This window comes from Cucurbita pepo, chromosome LG20, assembly GCF_002806865.2.
Source record: "Cucurbita pepo subsp. pepo cultivar mu-cu-16 chromosome LG20, ASM280686v2, whole genome shotgun sequence".
Taxonomy (NCBI): Eukaryota; Viridiplantae; Streptophyta; class Magnoliopsida; order Cucurbitales; family Cucurbitaceae; genus Cucurbita; species Cucurbita pepo.
In genome coordinates, this window is record NC_036657.1 from 5,306,040 (window position 1) to 5,329,796 (window position 23,757).

At 39.8% G+C, this 23,757-nt stretch overlaps 2 protein-coding genes across 2 annotated transcripts; both read right to left on the minus strand.

Moving 5' to 3' along the window:
• Positions 1 to 7,244: 7,244 nt before the first annotated feature.
• Positions 7,245 to 10,008, minus strand: LOC111783184 (probable calcium-binding protein CML48). Its single transcript, XM_023664086.1, has 5 exons — positions 9,433 to 10,008; positions 9,067 to 9,113; positions 7,817 to 7,992; positions 7,714 to 7,732; positions 7,245 to 7,508 (listed from the first exon to the last, which is right to left on the minus strand). The coding sequence occupies exons 1-5, from the start codon at positions 9,827 to 9,829 to the stop codon at positions 7,398 to 7,400; spliced, it is 750 nt and encodes a 249-aa protein (XP_023519854.1). The 5' UTR covers positions 9,830 to 10,008; the 3' UTR covers positions 7,245 to 7,397.
• Positions 10,009 to 18,207: 8,199 nt separating this feature from the next.
• Positions 18,208 to 20,189, minus strand: LOC111783588. The gene is made up of 3 exons (XM_023664512.1): positions 20,058 to 20,189; positions 18,421 to 18,670; positions 18,208 to 18,308 (listed from the first exon to the last, which is right to left on the minus strand). Exons 1-3 carry the CDS (start codon positions 20,187 to 20,189, stop codon positions 18,208 to 18,210), a joined length of 483 nt encoding a protein of 160 aa, XP_023520280.1.
• Positions 20,190 to 23,757: the final 3,568 nt, after the last annotated feature.

Below are 23,757 nucleotides of genomic sequence, written 5' to 3' on the forward strand. Positions count from 1 at the left end.
TCTCTCACACAAAAAATGAGACTACAAGAAAAACATAAACATCCTTGAATCGCCCCGTGACTGACTTTGGCATCCTACTCGTCACCTCCGTGCCACAGCTTCGCCTGAAAAATCATTTACAAAAAACAGGGTGAGTATAAAAATACTCAGTAAGAAACTCCCCTATTGGGGATCAGCATATGAATCGTCATAAGGCATCAGCCAAAACACGCAGCGTGTAACCACTACCACGAGAACCTCACCTCCTTATTTCCTCCCATTGACTATCAACGGCTCGTTATCCGATACACACAGCGTGTAACCATTACTGGATAGTCTTTTCTAGAATCACCCCAAAGGTGACTAGTGGTGGCTAGTTACCCGAATCACACAGCGAGTAACTATTACCACAATCCTTACTCATGGCTACCTACAAGCACATTATGTCGGCAATAGACACATATCGTCAGACTGCCCAACCTAACCATATTACTCTACGATCCGAATACACAACCATCCGATTCCACAACCATTCGATTACACAACCATTAGAATATACGACAATCAGAACATACGTCAATCAAAATATACGACAATCAGAATACATAGCAATCAGGATACATGTCAACCAGGTTGCATAATATTACACACAGAGATCAGATTGTTCCTGGCAAACGGATTACCCAGCACCTAGCCCACAAACGATTCTGTTCGACTCATTTTCAAAAAAACAAAACGTTTATTTTCAACAGGCGAGTCCCTTTACCTGAGAGCTGCATTCTTGGCCTTTCCTAATCAACGACGATCCGACTCCCCTCGAATTGAGCCTTCCTCCTACGTAGGCGTTGAACCTTTGTTAGGTCTAACCTTTGCTAGGTCTAACCCTCTTGAGGTCGGTTTTGGCAACGACGATGTCGTTCCCTTGCGGCGGCGATGTGGTGCTGAGCGGATGTTTTCTGATATTGGAAGGGGCGCAGAACAGTGAGGAAACAATCGGTTGTGGGGCCGAACCGTTGGGTGGCCGTGGCTGAAGGGAGAAACGTGAAACAAAAAAAAAAAAAAAAAAGAGAAGTAAGGGTGGCGGCTAGGGTAATGGGTTTCCTCCCATTGAACCCTAGGTTTATTTATTTAATTTTTTTTATTGGGTCGTGGGGCCCAAAACGTGGGCCTTACATTGTGCTTCATAACTTCTCCCTTTTGCTTCAGTTTGAAGACCCATGCTCGGTGTCCCGGCGGCATATCCTCCAGACTCCACGTCTGGTTCTAGGTGATGTCTTCAGCCAGCACGGGTTCCTTTCTGCTTCGGCAAAGATGTTCGGTTCATCTGACATTGATGATGGCATGCAGTTCGGCCACTTTTTCGAGGTTCACCTCCTCCCACTAGGTCGTCCATCCCCTCCGGTACTTGGCCTCCAAATCAGCATCGTGATCGGCATCCAGTGTCGAATCTGTAGTCCGTGGTGTTGCGAATTCCACTAGTTTAAGGGGTGCATCTGCTGGCGGCAGTGACGGTTCCTGGCATACAGTTCGGCCACTTCTTCAAGCTCGCGCGCTGCAAGTCCAGGTGGTTCACCTCCTCCCACTAGGTCGTCCATCCCCTCCGGTACTTGACCTCCAGATCAGCATCGTGATCGGCATCCAGCGTCGAATCTGTAGTCCGTGGTGTTCACCACTAGTTTAGGGGGTGCATCTGCTGGCGGCGGTGACGGTTCCTGATGCTTGGCTCCTCCTTCTTCCGATTCGGTGACGAGGTACTCCACCGTGAATTGATTTGGGTTGTGGTCTGCCTCGATCACATTGTTCCATTGCCAGAAGGTGCTTTCGTCGAAGATGACGTGGGCTTGGTGTCCCGGCGGGGCATATCCTCCAGACTCCACGTCCTGTTCTCGGTGATGGATGTCATCTCCTTGGGTTCCTTTCTACTTCAGCGAAGGTATTCAGTTCATCTGGCAGATGGCATGCAGCGCGCGGAGTTGTGGTTCACCTCCCCTCCCACTAGGTCGTCCATCCCCTCCGGTACCTGGCCTCATGATCGGCATCCAGCGTCGAATCCGCAAGTCCAGGTGGTTCACCTTTCCTCCCATTAGGTCGTCCATCCCCTCCAGTGTACCTGGCCTCCAGATCTGCATCGTGATTGGCATCCAGCATCGAATCCGCAGTCCGTGGTGTTGCGAATTCCACTGGTTCAGGGGGTGCAGTTGGCTCCTCCTTCTTCCGACTCGTTGACGAGGTACTCCACCGTAGCAATTTGGGTACGGTGGGTGCAGTTGGCTCCTCCTTCTTCCGACTCGGCCGTAGCAATTAGCAATTTGGGTGGAATTTGGGTACTCCACCTGAGTTTGAATACTAACCCCTTCTGTAGTTCAAAATTCTTTTTCCTCACGAACCGGTTTGGAACCACCACTAATGATGGAAAATGAATCGACGTGGAGGAGTGAGTGAGCCTGCCCGGGATGGACCCCAGATGTGTGTATTTTTGCACTTTGCATTTTCTTCTACTCAAACCTAAGAGTTGTGTATTGTTAGGTCGACGCTCTAACCACTTGAGCTATTCAACTTGATTGTTGATAAAGTTGGCTCCTCTGCAATGATATACCACCGATGGCTTTAACTTGGCTCTGATACCACTTGATATTTTTCGACAATGGATAATCGGCAAGTGAAATCCTCTCGATGAGAGGAAATCGTTTGACGGGAAGTTGTTGGAAGAAAATAAAAAATGCAAAAAAATAACAAAGAGAGAGAGAATTGCAATTTTGACTCTTGCTTCAAATGAGGTAATTTTTTCTTCTCAACAGATTCACCTATTTAAATACTTAACTATACTAAGGATGGTCAGAGAGTGGCCAACTAAATCTGTGTCATTTCATTTGCCCACCTACAAAATTGGTAATCCATTCGACGTGTTTGTCAAACGGTCAAAGGAATATATTTAATTAACTAATTAAAATGTGTAAATCTAAATAAGGAAACCTCAAGCTTTTATCTAACACCCTGATCGTAAGTCCAACTTCGTGAAGTATTTGGCCCCGTGAAGTTGGTCGAACAAGTCGGATATTATCGGTAGTGGGTATTTGTTGGGTACCGTCACCTTGTTTAAGGCTCTATAATCTATGCACAGACGCAACATCTCATCCTTCTTTTTTTGAAATGTAAGGCGCCTTTGCCGGGCGGATGAATCCTGCCGTCAACAACTCATCTAGTTGTTTCCTCAATTCGGCTAGCTCAAGGGGAGCCATCCGGCATGCGTTCTTCGCTGGGAGTTTTCAACCCCGGGGAGGAGTTCAATTTTGTGATCAATGCCTCGACGGGGGGTAATGTTTGTGGTAAGCTTTCTGGCATTATGTCGGCATAACTGTCTAGTACCTCCTTGATTTCGCTTGGAATAGTTTCCTCAGTGGTCACTTCTTCCATAAGTGGTATAGCCATAAATGTAGGTTCTTCTCGTGCGAGTCCTCTTTTCAATTGTATGGCCGAGATCATTCTAAGATTACCTGGTTGCTTGATGCTTGCAGGTATTACTGTGGGGTTGCGATCGGTGATCACCAAGCATTTCGCCAGTGGCATTAGGATAACTTTGTGTTCTAGGAGGAACTCCATCCTAAGTACCACCTCAAAGTCGTCCATGCGAACCACGATAAGGTCCAACTCTCCTGTCCAAGCCCCTAATTTGAAGGGGACTCTTTTGGAAACTCCCACAATAGGCAAGGCTTCGGAGTTGACAACTTTCATTTTTTCGGGGTCCTTTTCTATGGTGAGTCCCAATCTTCGTGCTTCTTGATCGGTGATGAAGTTGTGGGTCGCTCCTGAGTCTATTGTCGCATCCACGAACATGAGTCCTTTCTCTATTATCTCCTTTGGGTCGACCTTCCGTTGGAGGGCTGACAAGAATTTGAGCACGCCCATTCGGGGGTTGTCTTGATCTTCCTTCTTGTCTAGCATAGTTTCAACTCTTGTGTCGTTGCTCTCTTGAATGGACACTTGGAGTGCACTGAGAGAGGCTCGATAAGAACAGTAGGACAGTTTGTGGGGGCCTTTACACAACAGGCATTGTAAAGGTGTCGTTGGGTGGTTCCTTTGAGGGTAAGGTCCTCGAGATGTCCCCGCTTGGTTGTTCCGAGGAGGTCTATCTATCCACCTGCTTGGTCTGTCGTTACTTCCGTTTGGCCTATTGGGGCTTCCATTTCGATGACCTAGTGGTTTTATCTATTTTGTCCCCAGTGTTTGGGGCCTGTGTTGTTCTTCTTTGGTAACCCGCTTCGTTCCCATAGTCTAGGAGTCTCTCGGCGTTGGAAATTGCGGTAGCTAGGTCTTGGACCTTTTTCTCGTGTATTTTTTTTTTTGGCCCACGGTTGTAACCCATTTATAAAGAAGAATACCTTGTCCTTCTTTGATGTGCCCCTGATATCTAGCATCAGGGTCGAGAACTGTCTGACATAGTCCCTTATGCTTCTAGTTTGCTTTAAGGCTATTAGTTTTTCCATTGCTAGATGTTCTACGTTTTCGGGGAAGAATTGGTCCCTCAACTCTCTCTTGAGGTCTTCCCACAAGTCTATGGTGCACAATCCATTCTCGATGTCTTGCACCTTCGTACGCCACCAAAGTTTGGCATCGTCTATGAGATACATCGAGGATACTGTCACCTTTATGTCGTCGGTACAAGCTGTTGTGGCTTTGAAGTACTATTCGACATCAAAGATGAAGTTCTCCAACTCTTTGGCGTCCCGGTTCCCTTTGAAAGGTCTAGGGTCTGGGAACTTCAGTTTGTTGGATCCTGTATTAGTTTGCCCAGCCGTGACATTCTCCACGGCTTTCATGGTCACCTCAATCCGGGTGCTCATGACGGACATCTTTTCTTGGATGTCATCGATCGTTGTTCTGAATTCGTCAGCTAATCCATTGAACAAACTCATCATGGTCACCTCCTTGTGCGCGACAGAGCTATCAGGGCTACCAGACGGTCTTGAGCTGCTCATAGGAGCAACTATTTCTTCGTGCGAGGTCACTCGAAACATCAGTTCTGCGATTGGCAACCCATCCAGGCAGTTGCCCATTGCGTCGATTTCTACGACTTTTCCATTCAATTCTGTCACCCGTGCTTCCAGGAAGCGGATGGTGTCATGGACTTCTTTGAGGAACAACATTTCCTCCTCTATTAAAGTAAGCCGGTCGGCTTGTGATTTGGGTGTCGACTTTGTCGTTGACATGTTTCCAGTCTTTGCTATGTCATGGAGCTAACAAAGCTCAGATACCACTGGTCACAAACGCACTTTTGATGGCAGCGGACTTGCGATTGTGCGACACTCATTTTCCAACGACAAGTGAGCTAAATCAATTCGTTCTTGCGTCGCCTACGGCCAAGCGACGTATGTTCGAGCCTCTGGCCTCGGTTTTAAGAGAAGGTTTTAGAAAACGAGGATAGAGAGAGATTTTCGAAAGAGAGATTTTTGAAAGAGACGTTATATAAGTAAGCAAGAGAGAAATAACAACGGCTCATAGTATATGACCTTGGGTAGGGAGAAGTTGACAACTAGTTGTATTCCTCTATAGTACATTCTGAGGCATTTCATGTCTGACAGGCCTAGACATGATATTTCTGAAACGTCATACTTCCTAGAAATAGTAAAGTAAAACACTAGAATATGAAAAGGCATAAAAGACTGGGCTTGTCATGGTCATGCGACCATGGGCAACACGCCTTGGACGAGCATGATCGTGACACAAGGCGGGCTGATCTGTAGGTGTGTTGATGCTGGGCGCAGATTTTGGGTCGAGAACACAGACGGGCTAAAGCAAAAACTGGGCCAGGCTTGCGCGCTAATGAGTCGAGAACGGGAGCTACTTGCTGGGCTGAAGGCGCGCCTGGGTGGAATCCAAACCTGACTTGGTTTAGTCTGAGGCTACGGTTCGGATTTTGTTTCAGCCTCCAAGCCTAACTTTTTCGAGATTTTTCCGTTTTCCTTCTTTCCACGTTTATTTATTTAGTTTTTTAGTTTTGTTCTTAGATAAAAAAAACTGTGATTTTTCTCCTTATTTACACGTTTTCCTTATGAATAATGGTTTGATTTTAGGTATTCATGAATAGTGGTAGACCATCCTTTTTTAGCTGGCCATTTGGGAAGTTTAGGCAAGATTTGTTGGCCACTCCATTTTAGAAGGTAATTTCTTTTAAATACGTGAATTAAATAAGAAATAAAGGCGCTTTGTATTTGAATAGAGTCAAGTCCCAAATCTTCCTATTCTTTCTCTCCCTCTTATTTTGTCTCCAGAAATTCTCTCTCTCTTATTTTGTCTACTTGTCTACAGAAATACTTTACACAAAATATGACTGAGCGTCTTAAGATTAGAATGAATTCTTCTATAGCTTTCCTTAGTCAACTTTCCTAAGTCAAAATTTTCTCACTAGACACTTAGTTAGAGACAACGCTAACTTCACACGACAATTGGCTGAGCATGACGACTTTTCTTAAGACTAGAATGAATTCTTCGGCAGCTTTCCTTAGTCAACTTTTCTTAGTCAAAATTTGCTCACTAGACACTCAGTTAGAGACAACGCTGACTTCACACGACAATTGGCTGAGCATGACGACTTTTCTTAAAACTAGAATGAATTCTTCGGTAACTTTCCTTAGTCAAGATTTTCTCACTAGACACTCAGTTAGATAAAACACTAACTTCACACGACATATGGCTGAGCAGGACGACTTTTCTTAAGACTAGAATGAATTCTTCGGCAGCTTTCCTTAGTCAACTTTCCTTAGTCAAGATTTCCTCACTAGACACTCAGTTAGAGACTGACTTCACACGACATATGCCCGAGCAGGATGACTTTTCTTAAGACTAGAATGCTACCCCGCTGGAACTCAAGACTTTTAGCTAGTCTTAATTGATTCTTGTCCCTGTTTGACATCGTCGTAAATTTTTGTAATTTATTTTCTAACCCAACACGTGAATTCCTAGAACACAAATAATTCGACATTTTTTTCTAGTAAATGCAAGATACCCTTATACGGATGATAGAGGCACTAAGTTGAAGTCCATAAAAACTTATATTAGGTTAGCTGCACTTTACTTTTCTCAGGTTGGATCCGAGCATTGTTTTACTTTTTCCTCTATTTTATATTCTAGTTTTTTTGACACATAGTTTATTCTCGTTTTCATATGTTCTGGATTGAATTAAGAATTTTATTTTTAACGCGTGAGTTCATGACATCATTTATGAACTATTTAAAATGAATGTTTTCGGCGCAAAAAAAAAAAAAAAAAAAAAAAAGGTAACGCCATGCATAGGATAGCGAGGAGAATTTTGATAAAGAAAAAACAACTTCCAAAACATATCTCTACGCAGCTGAAACAAAAACCTTTTTGCTCTAAACCAAACGTCCTAAAATGAACACTTTGTCTACTTTTGAGGCCTTTTAACTGTAAGACACAAGAAATGGGAGGATTGTTGACATGAAATCTTCGTACGTCAGCGTAGCCGAACCTGTGTAGTGCCTATCCTTCTCCTTGAATTTCTCGGTCAAGCCCTGTAATTTTGCACGGATCGGTTTAGAAATGATATCACTTACCATGTGCTGCTACTAACAATATGATAATGATACCCATGAACAACAAACGCTTTCAGTTTTACTTATACATTCGATTACTTCAACAAGATTTATCGATAGTATTATTTAGTCGAGCAACGTGACGATATTAGTAAAACCGGGAGTAAGAGGTCTGAAGTCTTACCTTTACTATCATGCCACACCTGCAGACAAGAAATAGACAATTCCAGAAATGTAAGTATATCTCATAAGAAGCTAGAAGTATTCAACTATGCTCAAACACTTACTCGACGAAACTGTCGAAGTTAAATTCAACTCGACGCCCACTTCGATCATCGTAAAGTGATATTAGAAGTTCGAGGACTGAAGACGGGACTGCATAGCCAAGACCATAAAGTGCATCCCTCATTTCTAATGCATCAATTTTCCCACTTCTATCTCGATCATATCGCTCGAACGTGCCCTGAAAATGAGAGTTCTTTAGTCTCGAAGGTCTGAAGGAATTCTGAAAATAAATAAATAAAAGGAATGGAAAAGGCAAATAAAACTCGAACGTGTTCGATATACAACCTGGAACTGTCCTGATTAAATTAAAAGGTTGCTCTGTCGTTTCGTTTTCTTCTTATCTACCCTCTTTCGTCAAACCTCTAGAAAGCCTTATCCTAAAAACATCCTTAAATTTACATGTTTCATGTGCTTCTATATTGTTCTGAAAGTAGTTGTAGAAGCAAGAGAGTTTTGCTTTCTGAATGAAAGAACAAAATGCAGAAAAATCACGTTTTGAACTAAGTTCTAAGTTCTACCAATTTCTTTAATGATATTACACATAAACTGGATGGCTTCAACAAATTGGATCAACTAAAACAGCCCAAGTCCACCACTAGCAGAAATTGTCCTCTTTGGACTTTACCTTCCGAGCTTCCCTTCAAGGTTTTAAAGCGCGTATGCTAGAGAGAGGTTTCCACACCCTTATAAAGAAAGCTTTGTTCCCCTCTCCAACCGATGTAGGATCTCACAATCCGCCTCTTTCGGGACCCAGTGTCCTCACTGTCATTTGTTCCTCTCTCCAATCGATGTGGGACCTCACAATCCACTCCCCTTCAGGGTCTGACATCCTTGCTAGCACACCATCCGGTGTCCACTCTCCTTCGAGCTCACTGTCCTTACTGGCACACCGCCCGATATCTGGCTCTGATACCATTCATTGTGAGATCCCACATCGGTTGGAGAGGGAAACGAAACATTCTTTAAAAGGGTGTGGAAACCTCTCTCTAGCATACGCATTTTAAAATCTTGAGGGGAAATCCAAAAGGGAAAGCACAAAAAGGACAATATCTACTGGTAGTGGAATTGGTCGGTTAACACCCAACAATTATTTTTTCACACAACAGTCCACATAAGAACATTTAAAACCAACAATCTACTCAGAAGTTCCACATTGTCATCATCACTTTAAGAAGTTTCAGCAAAAGCAGATAAATTATGAGGGCAAAATGAAGAAAAGAGAGGGAAACCACACAATCACAACATTACTCACACGCCATTGTCCAAGACAGTTCCACAAAGCTGTAAACTCATTAGGCCCTGCAACAGCCAATTCAGACACACATTGTTAAGTAAAAGGCACCACCAAACTCATTCGAAACAACCAAAATTGAGGACTCCATATAGAATGAAGCTGAATTCCTATTCAAATTTAACAACATGGGTTTTCATTTTCAATTTACATTTACTCACAATCTATTCCCCTTAGTTCGATACAGGGCAGACAAGACAATCGTTGCCCATTGAGCCTCCAAGAAAGGCAACGAACAGGACAAAATTAAACAGAGGTTTCAGTCTAAATAACGATCTCAACCGAGCTTGATTGCATCCAAGATTGAACAGATAATAAGAAACTCACCCATTCTGGAGGAATCAACCGGATTTCTGAACAAGAAAATGAGCAAACGAACGGTTCTAAGACTAAATCTCTGGTAGCCAGAAGAAAGAGCTTGCTGCAATTCATTCTCATCAATGAACCCACTTCCATCTCTATCCACCATTTGGAAGCTCCTAATTACCTCAGGGGGGGTCCCAGGTGGAAAACCATAAGACCCATATGAAGAAACCCCACCATAATTAGACCCATAAGGCTGCGGCGGATGGTTTTCGGAGAAATACGGCGAAGCGGTCCCATGAGAATGTTCATGGCCGTGGGCTTCCGGCGCCGATGGCGCGTACGGTGCAGATGGAGCATGGGGTTTGGAATTGGAGCTGGAACTGGAATGGGATGTGAATCTACCAAAGAAGGATGCCATTGATGGCCAAAAAGAAGAGAGGATGAACAGAAGATGGGATCAGAAAAAGTAAAGAATCAGAAGGGGTAATCGAATCGGGGAGCTTCTTTTGGGATGAAACGGTGGCAGAGAAAGCAACTTTCGTTCGGTTTTGTGTTTATCGGCTCAGAGTTTCGGTGGGATTCAGAATGAAAAGATGGAAAAAGACGAAAACAAAATATTAAAATAATAATAATATCAATAAATTTTATAAACTTAAGAGAAGTATTATAAAAATATGTGTGTGCGCTTTTAAGGAAATAATATCAATAAATTTCAAGTTCTTAATCTTGTCCCGAAGGTATGTTTTTGTCTTGAGAACTTAAGCCCTATGGTTCTACTCTTGAGTTCTTGTCCTGGTTTAGCTCAAGGACCTTGGTCCTTGGTCCTTGGTTTTAAGTTCTTAACTTTAATTCTGATCGAAGGTTGAATTCTTTGGTCATACATGCTTGCAGTCCCACCAAATCTATCGGTAGTATACAATGTATTTCATGTGTCTATCTTACGAAAGTACCCTATTCATGTGATAGCACATGAATCACTCCCCTCAAGAGAGGACTTAACCTATGAAGAAGAGTCGATACAGGTATTGGCTAGAAAAGCCAAGAAGTCCACAACTCATCACATCCAACGATGAAATTCAAAGATGAAGTCAGTGAGACCCTGATCGGAGAAGATGTTTTTTATGGAGGTTTCAAAAACTCCAACCTTGAAATCATGAAGATTCTGGCTGTTTCAAGGACGCTGAATCCTTCCTCTATAAATTATGAAGTATGGGCAAACATTTAGAGCAAAAATCGAACTAAACTGAGCCTCCAATCAAGAGTTATAGCCATTTAGTTTTTGAGTTTCATATTCTTGGATTTATTCCAAATGAGAAAGTTTTGGTACACCAATTCTCTTCAAACTTGTTCTTATACCTTCTAAATCAAGTTGCCCACAACTTTGATCAAGAAATCAAGCGTGGAAAGTGTCTCTAACCTAAGCCCCCAATATGATCGCCATTAAAGAAGCTTGAGGAAGAACTTTGAGACCCATTCTGAGTCTACACAAAAATTTGTTCTGTAAGGCACGTGTCATTTGGTTTCTGAACTCTCAAAGACTAAATAGAGAATTCTTTTGAGTAATTTTTGGAGTAAAACTCAAATCCTTGTTTCCAGTCCATTAGCCTTAGAAGACTAAATAGAGAATTATTGAAGGAGACGAAGGCTCACTTATCCTGAATCCGGTTGCCCAATAAGGTCAATTTCTACCGATCAAGAAGGGGACTTCAAAATTGGCCTCAACCACATGAATTCGTCCTCTCAAAACTGTTGACATGGGCAGTTCAACTAAACCGGCCAGTTAGTGCAACCCTTGACCCCTCCTTGGTTTTTTATCCAATTAAACTTCTTTTGGACTCTTCTCACAAAATATTAATGGTTTCAGAACTAGACCCCTTAAAGAAGTTATCGAAGAAATTTTGGAGTAGAGGAGTACTGGAAGCTCGAGAAATAAGGTCTCAAACATTGGATAAAAGGTAAGTAGCCTATTTAAACTTTTTCTAAAGAAATACTTTAGGAATCATTTAGAATTCAAGATAAACCTTACGTTAAGTAAGAACGAAGGGATTATAAAAGATTTGGGTCAAGAATCGAGAGTTAAGGTCTTAAATTGAGCAATTTACTTGAGATTGGAGTAACGTTAAAATAGCCATCTAAACAAACTCCACTGCTCATAAAATTTTAATGTTAAACATATTACAAATACGATTATATATGAAATTTAATGGTCATTGGACCAGGTTAAGAACCGTGTAATATGACCCTAATGCCCCTATGGTTCACAACTCTAATGACCTCTAAATGACTTGAAATTTTATACATGACTTCAAATCATGAGGTTTAAGGTACTTGTGAATTTTCATGATGTTTAAGTAAAAATTAGTATATTGCCCTCGTCTAAGACTAAGAAGTTTAAGAAGATAAGTATTTCCTTTGGTCATATCAACATTAGGACCTCCTTACACGATATTCCAAGAACTCACGGCAGTAATGAAGTTAAGAAAATATTTACATTTATGTTAAAGTCATACATGCACCATGAATAGGGTATGACATAAGTAAACCTAGGGCTATTACAGGACTATGGACCAAGAGCATACTCGAGGATTATGTAAAATCATACCCTACACATCCTGTGCCCTAAAGTTACGACATTCAATTTTGCTAGGTATTATGTTACTATACCCTAAGTGACCATCCCCTCTCACCATGTGATTCATTATGAGACCCTAATTCCCCTTCTACTTAAGATGTCCTGCACTAGGTCTCATGAACATGATGTTGAGATGCATCATGTATTACTAGCATGATGCTATGACCATGTTTTTCACCCATCATGTGACCATGTCAATTTTTCACGCGAGGTGATCTAAGGACCACTTTAGGGGTAGCTTCTAAGTTATATGTTAAGTATTGGGTACTCAAGAAGATATATTACCCTAGGTTAAGGATATGATTAAGAGATTACAAATAGACTATTTATTAAGTCTTTATACTCCATGTTTTTCAGGTAAAGTATAAATACATTGGGACGGATAGACAAAAGGACTTAAAACAATAAAATAGTTGAAATACACTGTGACTTTGTATGACATGCTCTAGATCCTTTTCCATCCTCAACTAACTCCTTGTCACCTGAAAACATATATAAAAAAGGAATGAGTATAAAGACTCAGTAAGTAGTCTACCTGTATGCTTTTAATCGTGTCCTTAAGGTGTGCTAAGATATCGTGCTCTTTCTTTTAATATTCTTGTTCTTGACCTGAGAACTTAGGCGCTTAAATATTGTTATTGAGTTTTGAGTTTTTGTTATAATCTAGTCTTGGTCCTTGTTTCTGAGTTTTTAACCTTAAATCAGATCTAAGTTATGAGGTTTTAGGTTCTTAGTCTTGAGACCTTGGGTTTTGGACCTTATTCTAGTTCTCGTTGTTCTTATGATTGGTTCATGTTCTTGTTTCTTATTTTGTTCCGTAGAACATTCCTCCTAGGATTTAAGGTATAAGATATGAATTTGAAAAACCTACATTCAAGGCTCTAAGCATTCCAAGCTACATAGTTTGGACATATAGCCAAGGCTTCATGAGTTCTTTGTGATACACCCTGAAACCTACACTCAACGCTTCTTATGTTCTCAGCGATGTAGTTTGAAACTTCTGTCCAAGGCTTCATACCTTTCAATACCTTTCAAGCGACACAATATGAATAATGATCATGTTGTACCATGGGAGGTTAAAGGGTTTTTAGTTGATGGCTAAGGTAATATACTCTCTTGTGTTAACCAATAACTTATCTTGATTTTTTGTATCATGTGTCATGACATGTAATCAACCTGGTTAGGGATAGATTACTCCCCACCCCATGAAAGATCGCAAAGGTCAAATAATTGGTATAAAACATGAATATGACATCCCGCAAGAAATGTGACTAGGGCATCCTCTATCCTAGTACGGTGCATCTCATCTAGGCGAGGGAAATATGAGGCCCGAATGTGATATCCTACTAAAAACATGGTGTAGAGCATCCCACCTAAAAGAGGAAAAGATGGACCTTGAGAAGCACCGCATGGTGGGAAGTTTTGAGTCACCTTGGGCATGATTAGAGTAGTACCTAGCATTCATTGAGGGCTATGGCAACTTTAGGGCATTGAGAGTGTAATGCTCTTGTCTTATTCATGTCCTTAAGGTAGCATATCTTGACATAATTTCATGAGCTAACCCTAGGATAATGCATACAGGTAACACACCCTATCTTCATGTGTTACCTATCTTCATGGCATGCTTAGAGTATACATGTCTTATTCGTGTAACACATCATTCTTGTGAGCTTAAACCATTCATGACATCATATTTGTGGAACTTTTGTGAATTCTTTTGGAGGTGATTAGGGGTTATTTTTGTCTTTTACTGTTTGAGTCTTGAGTCAAACAGGTTCTTATCATTCTTGCATGATTTTTGTATGGCCTTTCATGTCTTTACGTTCTTGGGTCTTGGTGGGCTTAGGATTTTTGTTGTACTCTTTTCACGCTACTTGTCTTTGGAATGTTTTCATGGCCTCATAGTTTCTTAGGTATTTACTCCAAAAATGATTCATAGAGAACAACTCCGCGTAATTCTTCTCATAATTTCTTACATACTAATCCAAGCTCATTTCTCGTGTATATGTGAACTGATCATGTTTTTTGAATTTTTGAAGTACTTAGGCAAACCATGGATCCTTATTAAGGACCTTTAGGGTACTGTAGTACTTCTAAGTCTTGGCATATAACCCAACAATGTAGCAAACAATGTTTCTTTAAGGTCATACACAAATTTCTTACCGGGGTTAGTTTCTTGGGCCCTTGAAAACATCTTGAATTTCTTATAGGGGCATTTTAGTCATTTATCTCCCAACTTCTTGGTTTAAACTCGTAACGTGTTTCGAACTCCTTGAATTATTGAGTAAAGTTTCATATCATTATATGTAGGCCTTGTTTAGAACTTTATGGAGGTGGTTTATACATTAAAATGGATTTCGGTTATCCTAGGGGAATTTTGATGGTACTGATTCAGCACCTAAATATGCTAAAATGAGATTGAAATCTTGAATAACCTATTGTATCCTTGAAAATAGTTCATATACAAAATATTAGGTCATTTGGAGTTCATTTAATCCATAAAATAATAATTAGGCATATAGAAGAATTTTGGTCATTTTATCATAAATTTTTGGTTCAACCCCTAAACGAACTCCAATAACTACCCAAGTTTATACATAATCTTAACATGTCACTTTAGGCTTTCTACTAAAGTCTTATATCATTGAGAGGTTATTTAGATCATGAACTAGCTTTATGTTACTATAGGAATATTTTAGTCATTTATCACCATAATCTTGGTTCGAGCCCCAAACATGAACCATTATTTCTAAAAATTCACATAAGCCTTGAAAATCATGAATTAAGACCTCTAATAAATTTTTATGGCATTTGGAGGTCATTGGGTCATGAAAAGAAGGTAAATAGCCTACTTGTAGACTCTATGTCCTTAAGGTATGCTAGGGTACCATAATTTATCTTGTCATTTCTTGTTCTCGACCTGAGAACTTAAGTCCTTAGTTTTTTTTTTTCTTGAGTTCTGAATTATTATCCTTTCCCAAGAACTTTGGTCCTAGGTTTTAAATTCTTAACCTTGATTCGGCCTAAGGATCTTAGTTATGAGGTTCTGGCTTCTTCATTTTTGTTCAGGACCTTAGTCTTGTCATTGTTTCTTGTTCTGTTTTCCAAGACATTGCCCCTAAAATTTATGGTACAAGGCATAATCTAAACCTATGTCAAAGTTTTCATGTGTTCCAAGTGACGTAGTTTGAAACTTACACCCAATATTTCTTACGTTGCAAGTGGTGTAGTTTTGAACCTACTTCTAATTTGGTTAGGAAGTCATTATCGGTTGTCTTGCCTTTTTCCTTGAGCCTTAACTTATACCCTTAACTTGAGTTAGATTCTAAAATTGGTCCAAACTTCTTAAAATCTTATAGGTGTTAAGATCTTGAGTCATTTGGGGGGTGTTTGAACCTTGAAATGTCTTAAAGAAAATGAAGGGGTATTATAGTCATTTACCACCTTAAACTTGGTTCGAGCATCAAACATGTGTCAATTGTTCTAAAACTTTACATGATCATTAACATCATAATTAAGACCCCTTATAAAGTTTCATGATATTTGGAGATCATTCGGGTAATGAACAGGAGGTAGTTTACCATAGGGGCATTATGGTCATTTGCATCACTACTTTTTAAAACTATGTAACCTTATCTAATGATCACCCAATTTCATAAATAACCTTAACATGTCATATTATGCCTAACATTAAAAGTTTATGGGCAAAAAAGTTAATTTAGTGGGTTATTTTAACGTTACTTGATTCTTGAGCAAAACTCTCGATTTAGGTCCTTAACTCATGGTTCTTCATTCATTTCTTCCATATTCCTCTAGTTCCTACTTAACTTATGGTTCTTTTGTATTATTTAATAAAATCTAAAATGTTACCTCTTAGTTCATGTTCAGAGCTTCGGTTCTTGAGCTTCTATATCAATTTTCTCAACCAAAAAAAAAAAAAAAAAAAAAAAGTCATCAAACNAAAAAAAATTGACACCTTCCTTCAGATGTCTAGTCGTTGGAATCATAAAAAAATTTAGAACAATCTAGAAGGAGATTAATTTTGAGAAAAACTATGGAGGGGTAAAAAATTGGGGTGACATGAACTGGCCACAACATCGTTTTCTTCCTCTAGCAGGAGAAGAAGACATGCAGCACCACCATCTACAACAATTGTTCCATAGTTCATTCTAGATTGTTTCTCTCCTTGATTCCTTTGTAAAACTTAAAGATGGTGTATTAAGAACTAGAGATCGATTTCTTACCATTTGATGTACTTTGGAGTAAGTTATGGCTTGACAAAATAGGGTAAAAACTTGTTTCCTCGCCATACTAGACTGTCACAACCCGACTTTTGAGTGCTTCGAGGCCTTTGAAGCATTGATTGTAACCCAAAAATATCATAAATTGTTTTGCAAAATACAGACGAGACATTTAAGACATAGGTACATATTATATTAAAGTAGAGTTTATACAAACATAATATTAGATACAAAATAAGGAATAAACTAAAAAAAAAAAAAAACCAAACAAGTTGGATGTCACGGTTGACCTATGACTCTCACTCCAAAGTCTGCTTCCATCCTCACCAACTCCTAGTTACTTTCAATGTAAGTAGCCTATATATAGGCTCTTAATTGTGTCCTCAAGCTAAGGCACTACATTTTCTTGGGTATTTAGAGTCCTAACATATAGTTGGACTTAGTTCATGACAAATATGGTCAACCTGGAAGCTACCCTTAAAATGGTTCTTAGATTTCTTCCTATAAAGATGGATGTGGTCGTAGTTAGTGCAAAACATGGTCATGACGTCCTGCTAGTAATATATGACGCATGACATCTCAACTAAGCAAGAGAAACATGAGGCCCATCATGACATATTTCACACACGACATAGAGTATCCCACTTAGGGATTAGGAGCTCCATAATGCATCACATGGGAGGTTAGGTCGGTTAGGGTATAGTAGTATAGTATCTAGCAAAATTAAGTGTCATAACTTTAGGGCAATGTATGTGCAGGTTTGGGCTTGCATGATCCTAGGGAATGCTCTAGGGCATGATTCATTAATAACCCTAGGTATACCGGAATCTTATGACATACTCTACTCATGGGCTTCCTTGCATACATTCATGTCATGATTACTTAGAAGGTCTAAATGATGGTGTGACCAAAGAAATTACTTACGTTCTTAAAATTCATTTTCTTAGTTAATAGGGGCAATATAGTAATTTTTAATCTAAATCACGATTCGAGCCCCAAACATGGTCAAATGGTCATGAAAGTTTACTATTCTTTTGAAAGTCATGATTTAGGGTTATTTATAAGGTTTCAAATCATTTGGAGGTCATTAAGGTCATGAACTTAGGTACTATGACCTAAGAATGTTATGGTCATTTTACGCGGTTACTTGGTTTAGCCACTTAACCTTGTCCAATGACCGCCAATTTTCATATATAATGTTAATATATAGCATAATATGTTTAACATTAAAATTTTAAGTTATTTTAATATTACTTCAATCCCAAACAAATCACACCATTTAAGTACTTAATTCATCGTTTTTAACCTATTTCTTCCATAATCCTCTCAATCTTACTTGAGTTAAGATTTTTATTGAGTTCCAAATAATTATTTCTTAAGAAAAGTTTCGATTAGCAACTTACCTCTTGGTAGTTCAGAGTCTCAATTCTAGAGCTTTTAATACTTAATTTACTCCAAAATTTTCTCGATAACTTCCCTAAGAAGTCCAGTTTTTAGAACTATTGAGAATTTCATACGAATCCATCTAAAATAAGTTTAATTTAATGAAAAAAAATATGAAGGATATGATTTAGGCTTATGTGACCCATTCAATTGAACCGACCATGTCATCGTCTACTTCCTCTAACGGAAAAAGAAAACAAGCACGTCGTTAGCACTAAAAATGGCATTTCCCAACTCAATCTAGAGCATTTCTCCTCTTGATTCCTTCATTTAACTTGAAGATGATTATCAAGGAAGAGCATGAGGTTGATATCTTACCTTTTGGTGCACGATCTTTTTTAAGACCGTCGTATTGGAGGTTTGGGTGAATATCACGATCCGTTTTCACACGAGCGGCAACTTATATAGGGATCATTTACATAAAAATCTCTTAGTTTAAAAACTAAATTTGCAATCTAATTTGCACAAATTTATACCCACTTAAAAATTTTGATCCCATAGTATATGGGCGAGCATCTGTTCTACATGGAGTGATGATTCAGACAAAGAAAAATGAAACATGTACACAGACAACCACAATGCTGAACAAATGAGAAGAACAAATTCAAGCTACAATATTGGATAACTTTGGTTTGGGATAAGAATAAGATTGTTCTCCAAGCAGAAGGGCCCTTGATATAGTCTCAAACAAACCTTTATAATGCACAATCAAATGGCCTCCATCAGGAACTTCATGATACTCAATCCATGCCACCTTCCCATAAACATATCTCTGAAGTTCAAACGGCACAATCCTGTCTTCATAACCCTGCCATATGTGCATTAGACTTCCATTTTCAGGGAAAGGATTGCTTACATGCATAGGATCGAACCCCCTTTCGCGGAACGCTACCATGAAGTCACGGCGAAGGGTGTCAAAAACACCTCTTTCCCGTAATTTATCCTATCAGCAAACAACATTTTAGCACACTAACTGTGATGATTAGCTTTTATTGAGACAATATCATACCATTGTGGAGATTCGTAGTTTTTAACATGGTATATGGTATTTGAGCCATGTCAATAGAATCCTCAAATGTAAAATAAAGTTGTGAGACTCAAAAGAGTAGTCAAAAGTGACTCAAGTGTCGAACAAAGGGTGTACTTTGTTCGAGGGCTCCAGAGAAGAAGTTGAGTCTCGATTAAGGAGAGGCTGTTCGAGGGCTCCATAGGCCTCAGGGAAGGCTCTATGGTGGCACTTTGTTCGAGGGGAGGATTGTTGAGAATTTTTTAGAGAGGAGTCCTACATCGGCTAATTAAGAGGATAATCATAGGTTTATAAGTAAAAAATACATCTCTACTACCCGAGACCTTTTGGAAAAACTAAAAGCAAAATTATGAAAGATTATGCTTAAAGTAGATAATATCATATTTTTGTGAGATGGATGGTTATCAAGTATATATATGACAATAACATCTACATTTGTACGAGATGATCAAAAGTAAAACAATGTGAGTTTAGGCATGAAACTTCTCAACATTTTCACCCTTAGCTTTATCATTTTGGAAAGTAAACCGGTTTCTCCTAAGTTAGAGACTGGAGCCCCAGTGAATGGCGGTCGTAACTATAACGGTCTTAAGGTAGCGAAATTCTTTGTTGGGTAAGTTTCGACCCGCACGAAAGGCGTAACGATCTAGACACTATTTCGGAGAGAGGCTCGGTGAAATAGATATGTCTGTGAAGATGCAGACTACGTGCACTTGGATAGAAAGACCCTATGAAGCTTCACTGTTCCCTGGGATTAGCTTTGGGCATTTCCTGTGCAGTTTAGGTGGAGGGCGAAGAAGGCTCCCTTCCGGGAGGGCCTGAGTCATCAATGAGATACCACTCTAAAAGAGCTAGAATTCTAACCTTGTGTCAGGATCTACGGGCCAATGGATAGTCTCAGGTAGACAGTTTCTATTGGGTGTAAGTCTCCCAAAAGGTAACGGAGGCCTGCAAAGGTTTCGTCACGCCAGACGGAGATAGACCCTCGAGTGCAAGGGAGAAGGGAGCTTGACTGCAAGACCCACCCGTCGAGCAGGAACGAAAGTCGGCTTTAGTGATCCGACGGTATCGAGTGGAAGGACTGTAGCTCAACCATTTGAAGGAAGATCTTGAGTAAATGTAAAAAAAAAAAACAACACCATTGGCACGGGAACTCTTGGGTAGAATTCACAAGTTAAAACCATAGACTTTTAAACATACAATGAATTCCATATTAATATACCCCATAATCCAGTTTAGAAGCAAGGCAACATAGTTCTTAGTAATACAAGTTGTGATTGTAAGTTGGGGTCAGAATCCATACCTGAGTGGCCATAACATTCATATCCTTAGAGCTTCCATAACATTCTAAGTTGTGATTCTTAGTGTTTTGTGGAGAAGGCAGTTGCGTGGCGCAATAAACCAGTCCCAAAAGACCCACCGCCTTCAAAATCATCCTCGAAGAAGAACAAAACAGCTTATTACAAACAGCAATCGTGGGTGTTTGTGTTCTTCATGTTTTCCTGTCCATAAATCAAATACTAAATCCTACAGAAACAAAGACGACAAACTGACTGGGACCAATTGCAGATGAAAGAAAATAATGGAAGGGGAGAAGGAACAAGACACATTAATTAATTTTATCATTTTTGTGGTGTTTCTAACTTGACACCATTCTCAATAAAAAATAACTCAAAATAAATAAATTGAAAAAACCAACGATCACGCCTCTCATCTGTAAATAAACTGAAATGAAAAATGAGAAGGAAAAGGCTAACAAAAAAAAAAAGAAAAGAAGGTATTTTATTCGGTTAAATTTAGTAAGGCTTTTCAAATCTGATAGGTGAGAAGGAAAAGGCCAACCAAAAAGATTGGGGAGAGAACTAATTTTAGATTTTAGAAACCCTGTAACTTGATGGGGTGTAAAAGAAAAAAAGAAAGTGGGCTATGAGAGAGCTAATTTTAGAGTTTATAAACCCTGTAAATTCATTCGATTTTAGAGTTTAGAAACCCTATAAATTGATTCGTTTTCATTGTAAAATGCAAGAGACAGAGACCGATAACAAGAGACAGAAAACAAAGTGTAGACTATAATAGAAAAGAGTTTTTTTTTTTCTAGAATTTATTTTGTCCCCTTGTCTCTCCCCTCTCGACACCTCCTTCATAGCTTTGTGAGAGTTATTTAAGCAAGTTAGTTTCAGAGCGAGCGTCTATTTTCTACGAGTTGGTATCAGAGTAGATTGTTATTTTCAACTGAGCGAATTTTATTTCAACAAATTGGTATCAGAGCCGATGGCGAACATGATGGGACAAATGCCGCTACCACAATTGACGAAGACGAACTACGAGAATTGGAGCATCCAAATTAAAGCTATTCTCGGTTCTCAAGATGCATGGGAGGTGGTCGAAGAAGGTTTCGAAAAACCGAAAGATACCACGGGTTACACGGCGGCGCAAAACATGGCGCTAAAAGAATTACGATCAAAGGATAAAGTAGCATTATACATGCTGTTTCGGGCTGTTGACGAGTCGAGCTGTTGACGAGTCAGGCTTTGAGAAGATTGCAAGGGCAACTACTTCAAAAGAAGTGTGGGACACTTTAGAAAAAGTGTTCAAAGGAACCGACCGAGTCAAGCAGGTGCGTCTCCAGACTCTGCGTGGCGAGTTGGAGAGCATGAAGATGAAGGAGTCAGAAAATGTATCTGACTACATTACACGTGTACAGACCGTGGCGAATCAGCTAAATCGAAACAGAGAAATGTTACCCGAGACGTGGGTTGTGGAGAAAATCTTGAGGACGTTAACCGACAACTTCGAGAATGTTGTATGTGCCATAGAAGAGTCGAAGGATCTAGCAAAGTTCACAGTTGATGAGCTGGCCGGTTCTCTCAAGGCACACGAGCAACGTAAGAAAAAGAAGGAGGGGACACTCGATCAAGCGCTTCAGACGAAAGCATTAATAAAGGATGAAAAAGTACTCTACACTTAAAATGTTCAAGGTAGAGGTCGTGAAAGCCGCGGGAATGGTCGAGGTGGTCAAGGCAACAGTTACGAAGAAAATTATAAGAAGAAGAGACTATCAAGCCAAGCAAATTGGCGTGGAGGAGGACGGAATCAAGGACGCGGTCAAGGATACAATTTCAACATCCAGTGTTGCAAATGTCAGAAATATGGCCACTGTGCAAATAACTGCAAATCCGACAGATGTTACAATTATGGCAGAATGGGTCATTATGCAAGAGATTGTCGAGTCGAGGAAAAGGTGGAAGAAACCATCAACCTAGCCTTGGATGATGCAACAAATGGAGGCATTCTCTTGATGGCCCAAAACGAAGAGCTGAACACAAAAGGAGATGGCGGCGTGAAAGACGATAGCGATAGTCATGAGGCGATGGAAACTGTTAGAAATGAGGTGATGCACAGCGAATGTGGCGAAATCCTGATAGTGGAGACGAGAAAATCGAATAAAGATGAACAACCGAATAACAGAGAGCCCGAGCTCGAAGAGAGAGAGCTCCACTGGCCAAAAAAGCAATTCGAGAAAGAAAGAAGAAAGAGGATGAGAATGGAAGAGAGAATGGAAGAAGAAAAGATGGAATGGAGAGAAAGGATGGCAGAAATGCAGATTAAACATGAGAAACAGATGGTGCAAATGCAAGCTGCAATCCCTTGAAAATCCCTTGAAAATCCCAAAACAATGACGAAAAAGAAACCCATGCGATCAGTGAAGGAGCCAATGAAACTGCCATATCATGAGGAGAAGAACAGAGATTCAGAACAACACCCAAAACTGTCGTGGATAAATCTGTGGAGAAGTCTCAGTTGCAGACGTTGAAATTCCTGAACGAGCACCTTTCGATGGAGAAAGTATTGATTGAAAAAGAAAAGAAAGTTTTAGAAAATGAGATAGAAAGGTTAGAGAAGGAAGTGGTTGAGCTGAGTAAGAGTTCCTTCTATCTCAACAGGAGAAGAAAAAGAATGGGAAGGTAATCTCTGATCTTTGATCTTATGAAGAAAGTTGAAGAAGGTGTAAAGAAAGAGAATGGCTTGTTAATGGAGATTGAGGCTCTAGTGGACGAGCTAGTGAGGGAGGAGAAAGATATAGAGATGCTGACTCAACAAAGAGACTCACTCGACGTGAACCTGAATAAAATCCAATAGGAGTCAGTGAATTTATGACACATGAGATACTCACTCGTGATAAAGCCGAAATGGAGGAAGCAAAAATGCTAGCTGTAAATGTCGCTGTGGACTTGAGAAGGGAATTGAGTAAACTGAACGAAGCCATGATGTTTGAGTCAAGCGTGGCTGAGAACGAGAGAAATGAAGAGTTGATGTTTCAGATGGGCTGTTCTCGAGAAAATCCAAATGAAGTCTCATCAAAGAAGGTCAAGCTTAGTTTGTCGCTCGAGGACAAGGAGAGAAAATTTAAGAAACCACAACTGAGCTCGAGAAAACGAAAACGAAGTGGAATCATTGATAGAACATTTAAGTTTATGGGGGAGTTTTGTTGGGAATAAACTTTAAAAAAAAAAAAATGAAAAATTTTTATTTTGTTAAATTGAGTAAGACTTCTGAAAGATGAGTGGTAAAAAGTAAAAGGCCAAACAAAAAATAAAGAGCCAAGAATAACTCTAATACAAAGTGGGTTATGAGTTAACTAATTTTAGATTTTAGAAACTCTCTCAATTGATTCGTTATCATTCTAAAAGGCAAGAGGCAGAGAGCAATAGCGAGAGTCAAAAAGCAAAGTGTACAGTGTAATAGAAAAGAGTTTTTTCAAAATTTCTTTTGTCCCCTTGTCTCTCCCCTCTCGACACCTCATTCACAGCTTCGTGAGAGTTATTTAAACAAGTTAGTTTCAGAGCGAGTATCTATTTTCTACAAGTTAGTATCAGAGCGGATTGTTATTTTCAACAGAGCGAATTTTATTTCAACATAATTCACTTTCTTCAAGCCAATCTTCTCTCTTAACTCCAGGAACCGTTGTGGCTTTGTCAGAATATCCGTCAACTATTCATCTG